Genomic DNA, 12,868 nt, shown 5'->3' with positions numbered 1-12,868 from the left:
CCATGGTTATAGTCATTTCCGTCTGCCATCACATGTCCCCTTGCTGTAGCTCTGCATACACTGTTACTAGTGGCGGCTGGTGCTCAAAATTTTTTTTGGGGGGGGGGGGGGCGCAAACAGAAAAATGTAATAGGCATTGCTTTGCGGCAAAAAACGCTGTAAAAAATTGCGTGACTTTGAGGTCGCAAAAGTGTGCAAGGGGCCTTCAGTAATTAAGGTATAGTGTGCCCCCTTTCAATGCAGAGAGACCAGCGTGCCCCCTTTCAATGCAGAGAGACCAGCGTGCCCCCTTTCAATGGACAGTGACCAGCGTGCACCCTTTCAATGCACAGTGACCAGCGTGAACCCTTTCAATGCAGTGACCAGCGTACATGCCCCCTTCAATGCAGTGACCAGCATACATGCCCCCTTTCAATGTAGTGACCAGCGTACATGCCCCCTTCAATGCAGTGACCAGCATACATGCCCCCTTTCAATGTAGTGACCAGCATACATGCCCCCTTCAATGCAGAGACCAGCATTACAGTCATGGATTGTCTCCTTATCTCGATGTCCCCTCAGTGCCATTGGAGTCTTCAGGACCTGTCCGTCCCCAAACTATATTACACTAGGAATTGGAGAAATACTGCCACAATGTAAGCCATACGAACCTATATATCTTACTGTTTAATAGATACACATTAGATCAATATCTCTATATTTTTAACTTGATTTTGCTTGCTTGAAGATAAGTGTACTTGTCCCCTCATTGTTCAACGGTCCTGAAGAAGCTAATTTCGAAACGTGTCGACCTCTCATTGGACAAGAGTATTTGTAACATCCATTCATATTCTGTTTGCAGTATATTTCTCATAATTTTGGCTAAATTGTAGGGGATATATGCATAGCACCAATGTTCAAGGGACGACCATGATTAGAGGGTCTATCCCTTGCTTTATTCTTGTTTTAAACATGTAAACAACATATATTTTTATACTACTTGTCCCTTACATTGTTGATCAGTGGGAAGAATGCCCCTTACATTGGTGATCATTGAGAAGAATGTTCCCTTACATTGGAGGTCAGTGGGAAGAATGTCCCTTACATTCAGTGGCAGCCGGTTTATAGGGGGGGCGCAGGGGCGCCGCCCAGCCCCCCAATCTGTGGCAAGAAAATAAATAAATAAATAAAAATTACCATTTTCAGCCCACTAGGGGCGCCGGACCTACTGGTGGCTATAGGGGGGGGGGGGGGGGTTTGCACCCCACGTGCTCCACGCAGAGGCTCTGATTGGCGGCCTTCTGGGGGTCATCGGGGTGCAGAGCAATGCGCCCCGACACTCCCCACTCAAGTGCTGTCCTGGCTGTGATTGGTCCAGACTCCAGCCTGGACCAATCATACAGGACATCCCGGGTGACTGACGTCACGCGGGGGCGGTGCGTGCGTCAGTCACTCACCATCCCAGCGTCACGTCACCTTCCTGCCCGCCGTCAGACGGTCAGAGAGGAAGAGCAGCGGGCCGGCGCATGTGGTGATTGAGGAGGAAGAAGAGAAGAGGACGTCTCATCTCCACTCTCCGGACTAGAGTCCCGACTGGCCGACTCCCGAGTCCCGTCGCAGCGCCGCAGAGAGCAGCAGCACACCAGGCAGCAGTGACACTCAGGTAAGTGATTAAATGCTGCCAGTGCCTCAGTCAGACTCAGTGGTGCCTCTCTCTCAGTGGCGGCTGGTGCTCAAAATTTTGGGGGGGGGGGCGCAAAAAGAAAAATGTAACCAATGTAGGGGGCATTCTTCCCACTGACCACCAATGTAAGGGACATTCTTCCCAATGATCACCAATGTAAAGGACATTCTTCCCACTGATCACCAATGTAAAGGACATTCTTCCCACTGATCACCAATGTAAAGGACATTCTTCCCACTGATCAACAATGTAAGCAGTGGTGGCTGGTGCTCAAAATTTTTTTTTTTTGGGGGGGGGGGCGCAAAAAGAAAAATGTAATAGGTATTGCTTCGCGGTAAAAAATTGCGTGACTTTGAGGTCATGGTACAGGCATGGCACAGGTGATGGTATAGGCATGTCACAGGTCATGGTACAGGAGATGGTATAGGCATGGCACAGGTCATGGTATAGGCATTGCACAGGTGATGGTATAGGCATGGCACAGGTGATGGTATAGGCATGGCACAGGTGATGGTATAGGCATGGCACAGGTCATGGTACAGGAGAATGTATAGGCATGGCACAGATGATGGTATAGGCATGGCACAGGCATGGCACAGGCATGGCACAGGTCATGGTATAGGCATGGCACAGGTCATGGTATAGGCATGGCACAGGTCATGGTACTGGCATGTGACAGGTCATGGTACAGGAGATGGTATAGGCATGGCACAGGTCATGGTAAGGGCCATTGTTTGCAATTCGGCACTGCGTTAATTTACCAGACAATTGCGCGGTCGTGCGATGCTGTACCCAAATAAAATTGATGTCCTTTTCCCCCACAAACAGAGATTTCTTTTGGTGGTATTTGATCACCTGTGCGATTTTTATTTTTTGCGCTATAAACAAAAAAATGGCGACAATTCTGAAAAAAAAAAAAACAATATTATTTTTCACTTTCTGCTATATAACATTCCCAATACAAAAAATTTAAAAATCAAATTTTTTCATCATTTTAGGCCAATTTGTATTCTGCTACATATTTTTGGTAAAAAAAGAAAAAAAATCGCAATAAGCGTATTTTGATTGGTTTGCGCAAAAGTTATCGCGTCTACAAACTAGGGGAAAGATTTATGTCATTTTTGTTTATTTATTTATTTATTTATACTAGTAATGGCGACAATCAGTGATTTTTAGCAGGACTGCGACATAGCGGCGGACAGATCGGACTCCTAACTGACATTTTTGACACTTTTGGGGGGATCAGTGACATTACTACAGTAATCAGTGCTATAAATATGCAATGTTACTGTAATAATTACAAAATTCTTCCAATTCTTCCAAAATTCCCCAATTTTAACCAGTTCTGGACCGGAAAGGATTTGCCCCCTTCATGACCAGGCTATATTTTGCGATTCAGCACTGCGTTATTTTAACTGACAATTGCACGGCCGTGCGATGCTGTACTCAAATAAAATTGATGTCCTTTTTTACCCACAAATAGAGCTTTCTTTTGGTGGTATTTGATCACCTGTGCGATTTTTATTTTTTTGCGCTATAAACAAAAAAATGGCGACAATTTAGACACTTTTGGGGGGACCAGTGACATTACTACAGTAATCAGTGCTAAAAATATGCACTGTCACTGTAATAATGACACTGGCAGTGAAGGGGTTAACCTAGAGGTGATCAAGGGGTTAAATGTGAGCCCAGGGTAGTGTTTTCTAACTGTATAGGGGAGGGGGTTTGAAATGGTCATAGAGACCTGTGTTCCTATATAGGAGGATCACAGACGCTCTGTGATCATTCCAGAGAATATCACTGTACTAACATTAACATTAACATTGTGGGTGATCAAGGGGTTAAATGTGAGCCTAGGGGAGTGATTCTAACTGTATGGGGGCGTGGCTTGTGAAATGATCATAGAGACATGTGATCCTATATAGGAGGATCACAGGCGATCTGTGATCATTCCAGGGAGATAAATGGTCTGCTGTGTTTACAACAGCCGACCGTCCTTCTCTCTCAGCAGGGAGCGATCGCGGGTGGCCCGGCGGCAATTGCGGCCGATGGCCCCGTGCATCGGCATCCCCGCTGCCTAGTGGCAGATTTAAACTTCATGTGGATTCGGAAGGACGGGATACGTTTTATTTTGTGTTACGATTTCTATTCCCATTTCTCATTTAGTCTTTGAATGACGTCACAGGTTCAGGCTGATCTATGATGTGCGGGGAATTGTAACAAGAACATTTTAGAATATATTTGAAGGTTTTATTAAATTATTTTATGGAAAAAAAAAAAAATAATAAATGATTTTAATAGCATTCACAATACATTTTATTTTTCTGTTTATGTTTTAATTATTTATATATTTGTTAATTTGTAATGAATATACATAAAAGGGCATCTTTAACATTTAAAATTATCTTTTTTAGCTACTGTATCTATAAGGTGAGGGGGGGGGGGCGGGCCATTCTTCCTACTGACCCCCAATGCAACTGGGCACATTTCTTATAGACCACCATTATACAGTAGGTGAGGCCCTCCTCCCATTGGTGACTATTGTAGGAGGGCCCTACTTCTCCCACTGACCACCAATGTGAGGTGCCCTTCTTCCACTGACCCCCAATGTAAGGTGCCCTTCTTCCACTGACCCCCAATGTAAGGTGCCCTTCTTCCGCTGGCCACCAATGTAAGGAACATTCTTCCACTGGCCACCAATGTAAGGTGCCCTTCTTCCACTGGCCACCAATGTAAGGAAAATTCTTCCACTGGCCACCAATGTAAGGTGCCCTTCTTCCGCTGGCCACCAATGTAAGGAACATTCTTTCACTGGCAACCAATGTAAGGTGCCCTTCTTCCACTGACCACCAATGTAAGGTGCCTTTCTTGCACTGACCACCAATGTAAGGTGCCCTTCTTCAACTGACCACCAATGTAAGGTGCCCTTCTTCCACTGGCCACCAATGTAAGGTGCCCTTCTTCCACTTACCCCCAATGTAAGGTGCCCTTCTCCCACTGAACACCAATGTAAGGTGCCCTTCTTCCGCTGGCCACCAATGTAAGGAACATTCTTCCACTGGCCACCAATGTAAGGTGCCCTTCTCCCACTGACCACCAATGTAAGGTGCCCTTTTTCCACTGGCCACCAATGTAAGGTGCCCTTCTTCCACTGGCCACCAATGTAAGGTGCCCTTCTTCCACCTCCTAAGAAGTCCTTTTTCAATGACCAACAGTGTAAGTGAGGCTAACCTCCCACTGCTGGCTATGGTAAGGGAGGCCTTCTTTCACACAGACTACAAATGTAAGGAGCCCTGCTACCACTGACCACTGATGTAAATGGGGCCTTACTCCTACCGGTGATTATTGTAGGAGGGGCTTGTAAGGGGGGCTATGTTGACTGGTGGATAATGTAAGTGGAGCCTTCTCCCACAGACCACAAATATATGAGGCTCTTCTTCCATTCACCACCAATGTAAGTGGGGCTCTCCTGCTTTTGGTGACCAGTACATAGGGGGCCTTCTTTCACTGTTGGGCAACATAATGGGGAATTCTTTCACTGGTGGACTAATGTAAGAGGCCCTTATTCAATGACCAACAGTGTAAGTGAAGCCCTCCTCCCACTGGCAGCCATGGTAAGGGAGGCCTTCTTTTACACAGACTACAAATGTAAGGGTCCCTGCTTCCACTGACCACCGATGAATATGGGGCCTTCCTCCCAATGGTGATCAATGTAGGAGGGGCCTTTTTCCAAAGTCCACTGATCATTATCTGGTGACCATTGGCAGAGGCGCTTTCTTTCACTGGTGGTCAGTGTAAGTGGAGCCACAGACCACTGATCAGCAATATAAGCGGGCCCTTCTTCCACTGGTGACCATTGTCAGAGGGGTTTTCTTTCACTGGTGGCCAATGTAGGGGTGCCTTGTTTGACTGATGGAAAATGTAAGTGGAGTCTTCTTCCACAGACCACAAATGTAAGAGGTCCTTCTTCCACTGACCACCAATGTATGTGGGCCCTTCTGCACTGACCACTAGCATACGAAGACACCCCAGCACTGATCACACTAAAATACTGTGAGTAGCACATATCATTTTTAGCAGGGGTACCCTAAGGCCTAAACATTTTTTTAAAGGGTTCCTCCAGGGATTAAAGGTCTAGAAAGGCTTTACAGTATTAAAAACCCAGCAGACCTTCCAACCAATCCCTACTCTATCTAAAACTAAAGAAAAAGTGTTTGAAAAATTTTAAAGCTGGACTTCAGGGCTACAAGATTGTGGAATTCTCTACCACAAGAAGTGGTTTCTGCAGGAAGTATGGTGGCTTTCAAAAGACTCTTGGACGTACATCTCAAGGATCAGAACATTCAGGGGTATGTGAGATGATTACGGCCACACACACCTACACAGGTTGAACTGGATGGACTATTGTCTTTATTCAACCTGTAACTATGTAACTTCAGAATTAAGCTCACAAAGCATCAAATCCTCCATCTCCCCAAGCTCCGTACAAAGCAACATGAGACCTTTTGGTTGTAAGGTCTCATTTGGCAGAAACCAAACCATTGAGGTCCTTAACACCAGTCCAACTCCTCAATATGGCCAGGTATAGATTCCCTTGAAACACCATATGTTACGTCTGATGGAGGTACGTGCAAAGCCTCACTCGACTACGAGGGGTCTTCAGAAAGTTTCCACACTTTCTTTTATCTCTATTAAATATAAAAAAAGTGCGGAAAAATTTTGAACACCCGTTGTACATATGAGAAATGATCGATCAGATGAGATTACCCACTCCTTGCCCTACAGGCAGCCTGAACTACTGGTGGGTTGCTACAAAACTGGTTAAGAAAAGTGGTCATCTAGTGGAAATTGCTCATAGAAACATTTTAGGAGAACATCTAAAACCAAAGGAAATAAGAATTGTGCTACAGAAAGGCATTTCTTTTGGATTAGTGCAATATTTGTTCTGCTTGGAGTGTTCAGCAGTGAAATCTTTTAAAACACTTCTGACCTTTGGTCCAGTGGTCCAGTATTCAACATAGGAAATTATAGGTCCTTCAAATTCATCTGAGGTTTTGTATGGCTTATTTATGGTCATAGTTATCTTCTTACTTGAGACTATGCTGTCTACTGAGAGTATCATGAATGGAATTGGTGACACCCCAAGTAACGCAAGATCGGACAATAATGAGAGAGGCACCACGGTACAGCAATGAAACCCTCCCACCACAGTTTTTCCACACTGTCTTTGCAATTTCTCTTACACTGGGAAGATCTTTTCCCACCTCTGCCTGCATATTCGCAACTAAAACACACAACGGATAAAGCACCAGAGAGGTAAAAGCACCAATGAAGGATCCAGATCCCAGAGAAGGCGCCCAACTCGGAAGTCCTTGAAGGCTTAGCAGGTCTCTTATTGGCTCCCTACAGGAAAGAAAAATGGCACTACCCAGGGCATTCCTGACAAGTATTATTGAGAAACCTCTGTAAATTCCACATGAGAACTTTTGGTTGTTATTATAAGTCTGAAACTCTTGCAAGACTGTTGCGGCACTTGGAAAACGAGCAGTATTGCGCCCATCCTGCAAAATATTCTGCATCCTTTCGAATGGCACAAGCAGGACAGCTTCTATAGCCCCAGATAGGCAACCAGAAAGTGCTGGAGTTATAGCTCCTGGTATGTTAAACCCTAAGAGGAGATTCTGGAGACTTCCTTGGGTGCCAAAGAGCAGAGTGCCTTGGACAGTCTTTGCCATGAGTGGGGGTGCCAGACCTCGGAATAGTTGTTTCATACCTTCTCTCTTCAGCTGCTTGACGGCCACCCGGATGGTGGAGGTGTGAAGCTGCTGGCGGAAAATGGTCTTGTAAATCGGAAAGGTGAGAACCGTAGACAAGAAAGTGGAGGAGGCCCCAATTAAATAGCCACTGTTCTTCCAACAACTCCATCTCGAGGCAGTTCTGTTCTCCATCGTCTTTGGAACTCCAGGCAATTACCAACACAGGTTTGGCGTCGATGTTCAAAGCTGGCAACGTATTTGCCTTATGTCAATTTTTTTACTGCTGAAAAAAATGTCATGGTCCAGCCAGGAATAGTTTTTAATGATGAGGCGTCCAGTTACAATGAGAGAAGTAAAGTTTAGAGGTATTTGTTCCCTATAACCGTCTTTCAGCTTCAGTGATGGTTACTATAAAAAAGAAAAGCAAAAAGTGTACATATTAGTGTCTATTTGTCCAGAATTTTTAAGTATATGCAAACCCAATTGCTAAATTCACTTCATTTGCCAAAGCGTATCTAAACCCAAGCGTATCTAAACCCAAGCGTATCTAAACCAAAGCGTATCTCCCCAAGCAAATAAGGAAGGAATATTTCTCCCCCCAACAAAATTGGAAACAAATTGGACCATGCTTTATAGCAAAATAAAGTAAAAAATCTGCGCTCAGAAGAAAAAAAATAAAAGCCACTAGAAAAAACTGTGATACCAGTTCAACAATAATAAGTACATAAAAAAGCGGCACTAAGGTGCGCTAAATAAGATCAATGCAACAACATATAAACATTGAATAACAAATAATTCTGAAGTCAGTGCAAACCAATAGTGCAAAGATTGTGCAAAAAAGTCCAATATGGTGATATGCCCAATCTTCAGTAAACAGTACAGTGCAATCGAAGACCAGAATAAGGATCGCCAACCCCAACACCCTCCAACACACGCCTCTTAACAAATTTTAAGGTATAATGGTGAAATGAGCTCGAACAGGCAGGTGGATACTAGTGATCGACCGATAACGTTTTTTCGTTGCCGATACCGATATTTTGGCCATTGCATATCGGTATGGGCCGATATTTTCGTATATTTACATTTTTTTTATTTTTATCACTTGACATGTACTCTTGTAGAGGGATCTGGGGTCTAAAAGACCCCAAACCCCTCCTCTGCACTTAAAAGCATTCAAAATGGCAAGTTTGGCTGTTTTGAATGCTGTCATTTTTTTTTAACTTTGGCCCCCGAGTACCCAGAAGTGATGTCATGACATCACTTCCGGGTTTTTACACAGAGACCCGATCAGAGCCAAATGCGGCTTTGATCAGGTCTTTGGCGGCCGTGTAGGCTGGTTGCCCAGGTCTCCCGGTGGGACGGGAGACCCAAACAAGCCGCGGAAGGCGACGGGAGGGGGGGGGGGAACTTCCCTTCCTGCTCCTTGTAATGACAGCTGAGTGGCTTCTCAGTCGCATCGGTTGTCATTACAAGACAGCCGACCATCGGCTATGGACACCGGTACTGGGGTGATGACTCTAGCTGCAGGTATCACTCTGGTACCAGCACTTTCCCAAATATCTGCAATATGGCTGATTCCGATATATATCAGGGACAGTGCATATCGGCCCTCGATATATCGGCTTTACCGATAATCGGTTGATCCCTAGTGGATACCACAGATGGAAGTGTTGACAGCAAGGCATTGGATCCCATATGGACTTGAAAATAAATGAATAAGAAAGCTCCCATAGTGAAGTCCATCAAATTCAATATGATGCTTAAAAGTAGATGATTACAATGACCTTGTGAAGGTCAATATTAGACATATATGATGTAACATTCCAGCAAGTTGTTGGCTTAAATAAACACCGCTCTCTCATTCGCGGCTCTGCATACGTGATGACGTCACCTCAAAGCTTTATAGCAGCCTTTCCCAACCTTTTTATCCTAGAGGAACCCTTGAAATAATTTTTAGGTCTCAGGGAAACCTTGCTACAATAAGTCCATTGGTGGTGTGACAGGTCAAGCCTCTGCCACTGTTTAAAGTGGTGGTCTAGGCCAGATTTTGCAGGAAACAAGAACGCTAATGGCACAGGTGTGTGCTGGCTTTATGTTAGAATCAGAAGTAGAGGTCAGTGCCCCACCCAACCAAGGAGGTCACTGTGTGAAGAGAGCCCTGCTGGCTTGCACCATACTGTCCAGGTCAGGACAGGCTAAGGCCTGAATCTGTGAGAGAGTCCAGAAGGGCTACAGCAGCTGGGGAGCTGCGAGGAAAGAAGCAGAGCTGAGGTACAGGCAGGAACACTGGGATGTGTTTGATGGTTAGGAGGACCATGCAGAACTTTTTAAAGTTTCTTTAACCGCTTGGGGACCACCCAGCATACATATACTGTGGCAGGACGGCCGATCTGCTCTGGATCACATACCTAGTAGGGGGTGTGCACGTGCCGCCGGCGCCGCGGCTGTGATTTGACACAGCATAAACCGATCAGTGGGTGCCAGCTAATTGATGTCCACAGGCACCCACTGATCGACAAGGAGAGACACAGAAAACAAGGCAGAGCTCCATTGTGACAGGGGGGAAAGTGATGGATTTTGTGTCCCTGCAAAGCAGGCAATAAAATACATCACTTCCATTCGTAAAAGCATCACGCACTGTACACGAACACTGGCTAGGCACACAGTTAACCCCTTGATCATCCTAAACGTCTAACCCCTTGCAAGCCAGTGTCATTAGTATAGTGACAGTGCGTATTTTTTTTAGCACTGATCACTGTATTATTGTCCCAACAAAGTGTCAAAAATTTCAGTTAGTGTCCGATTGTCCGCCGCAGTATCGCAGTCCCACTATAAATCTATAAGCTATTAGTATAAAAAAAAAATCCAAAAATATATCCCATAGTTTGTAGAAGATATAATGTTCATGTAAACTAATCAATATACGCTTATTGGGATTTTTATTTTTTGAAAAACCACTGCACAGATACCATGTGGCAAAAAAAATTGCAACAACCACTATTTTATTCTCTAGGGTTTCTGCTAAAAAAAAACAAACGTATAATGTTTGGGGGTTCTAAGTAATTTTCTAGTAAAAAACTGGATTTTTGTCTTACCGTAAAATCCTTTTCTCTGATGTTCATTGACGGACACAGCTTCATATCTTCTTTGACCCTTGGGTTATGCTGCCCTCCATAGGATTATAACACTAGGCGGAAAAAAAGTTTGACTACGCCCATGGGGCAGTCCCAGGAGGTATACTCCCACTTTCTGCTCTAGCTCTTCAGTTTTTTAACAAGCAGTGTCAGAAGAACATAACCCCCAAATCACTAGAGGGGTGGGTGCTGTGTCCTTCAATTAACATCAGAGAAATGGATTTTATGGTAAGACAAAAATACAGTTTTCTCTTTAGTTCATTGACGGACACAGCTCCATATCTTCTTGACCCTTGGGCCATCCCAAAGCAGTGTCAAACTTTTTTCTGCCTAGTGTCCTACGCCTTTAGGGGGCAGCATAAACCCAAGGTTTAAGGTTCCGCATAAAAGGAAGACCGCAACTCCATACTTCCTCCAACCTCATAACAGAAGGTCTCCACCTCCGTACTTCCTTCAACCCCCATAACAGAAGATCCGCACCTCTGTACTTCCTTCAACCCCATAACAGAAGGTCCGCACCTTCGTACTTCCTCCAACCCCATAACAGAAGGTTCGCACCTTTGTATTTCCTCCAACCGCATAACAGAAGGTCCGCACCTCTATATTTCCTCCAACCCCATAACAGAAGGTCCGCACCTTTGTATTTCCTCCAACCCCATAACAGAAGGTCCGCACACCTCTGTATTTCTTCCAACCCCATAACAGAAGGTCTGCACTTCTGTATTTCCTCCAACCCCATAACAGAAGGTCCGCCCCTCTGTATTTCCTCCAACCCCATAACAGAAGGTCTGCACTTCTGTATTTCCTCCAACCCCATAACAGAAGGTCCGCACCTCTGTATTTCCTCCAACCCCATACCAGAAGGTCCGCACCTCTGTATTTCCTCCAACCCCATAACAAAAGATCCATACCCCCGTATTTCCTCTAACCCCATACCAGAAGGTCCTAACTTCCGTATTTCCTCCAACCCCATAACACAAGGTCCTCATTTCCATATTTCCTCCAACCCCATAACAGAATGTCTGCACCTCCATACTTTCTCCAACCCCATAACAGAAGGTCCGCACCTCTGTATTTCTTCCAACCCCATAACAGAAGGTCTGCACTTCTGTATTTCCTCCAACCCCATAACAGAAGGTCCGCACCTCTGTATTTCCTCCAACCCCATACCAGAAGGTCCGCACCTCTGTATTTCCTCCAACCCCATACCAGAAGGTCCGCACCTCTGTATTTCCTCCAACCCCATAACAAAAGATCCATACCCCCGTATTTCCTCTAACCCCATACCAGAAGGTCCTAACTTCCGTATTTCCTCCAACCCCATAACACAAGGTCCTCATTTCCATATTTCCTCCAACCCCATAACAGAATGTCTGCACCTCCATACTTTCTCCAACCCTATAACAGAAGGTCCGCACCTCCATACTTTCTCCAACCCTATAACAGAAGGTCCGCACCTTCATACTTCCTCCAACCCCATAATAGAAGGTCCGCACCTCTGTATTTCCTCCAACCCCATAACAAAAGGTCCGCACCTCTGTATTTCCTCCAACCCCATAACAGAAGGTCCGCACCTCTGTATTTCCTCCAACCCCATAACAGAAGGTCCACACCTCTGTATTTCCTCCAACCCCATAACAGAAGGTCCGCACCTCCCTATTTCCTCGAACCCCATAACAGAAGGTCTGCACCTCCCTATTTCCTCGATCCCAATAACAGAAGGTCCGCACCTCCCCATTTCCTCGAACCCCATAACAGAAGGTCCACACCGTCGTACTTCCTCCAACCCAATAACATAAGGTCCGTACCTCTGTATTTCCTCCAACCCCATAACAGAAGATCCACACCCCTGTATTTCCTCTAACCCCATACCAGAAGGTCCTAACTTCTGAATTTCCTCCAACCCCATAACACAAGGTCCTCATTTCCATATTTCCTCCAACCCCATAACAGAATGTCTGCACCTCCATACTTTCTCCAACCCCATAACAGAAGGTCCGCACCTCCATACTTTCTCCAACCCCATGACAGAAGGTCCGCACCTTCGTACTTCCTCCAACCCCATAACAGAAGGTCCGCACCTTCGTACTTCCTCCAACCCCATAACAAAAATTCCGCACCTTCGTACTTCCTCCAACCCCATAACAGAAGGTCCGCACCTTCGTACTTCCTCCAACCCCATAACAGAAGGTCCGCACCTTCGTACTTCCTCCAACCCCATAACAGAAGGTCCGCACCTTCGTACTTCCTCCAACCCCATAACAGAAGGTCCGCACCTTTGTACTTCCTCCAACCCCATAACAGAAATTCCGCAC

At 45.4% G+C, this 12,868-nt stretch overlaps 1 protein-coding gene across 1 annotated transcript in view; it reads right to left on the bottom strand.

Moving 5' to 3' along the window:
- Positions 1-6,660: 6,660 nt before the first annotated feature.
- SLC25A53 (solute carrier family 25 member 53) overlaps positions 6,661-12,868 on the bottom strand; it is a 7,131-nt gene continuing 923 nt past the window's right edge. The window contains exon 2 of the mRNA XM_082264570.1: positions 6,661-7,827. Within this exon, the coding sequence (XP_082120696.1) occupies positions 6,751-7,611 (861 nt within the window). The 5' untranslated portion in view covers positions 7,612-7,827 and the 3' untranslated portion in view covers positions 6,661-6,750. The remainder of the gene's footprint in view (positions 7,828-12,868) is intronic.

This window comes from Pelophylax lessonae (genome assembly GCF_965119305.1).
Source record: "Pelophylax lessonae genome assembly, chromosome: 7".
NCBI lineage: Eukaryota > Metazoa > Chordata > Amphibia > Anura > Ranidae > Pelophylax > Pelophylax lessonae.
Note: the sequence above shows the minus strand (reverse complement) of the source record. Positions and strands in the feature narration are given on the sequence as shown.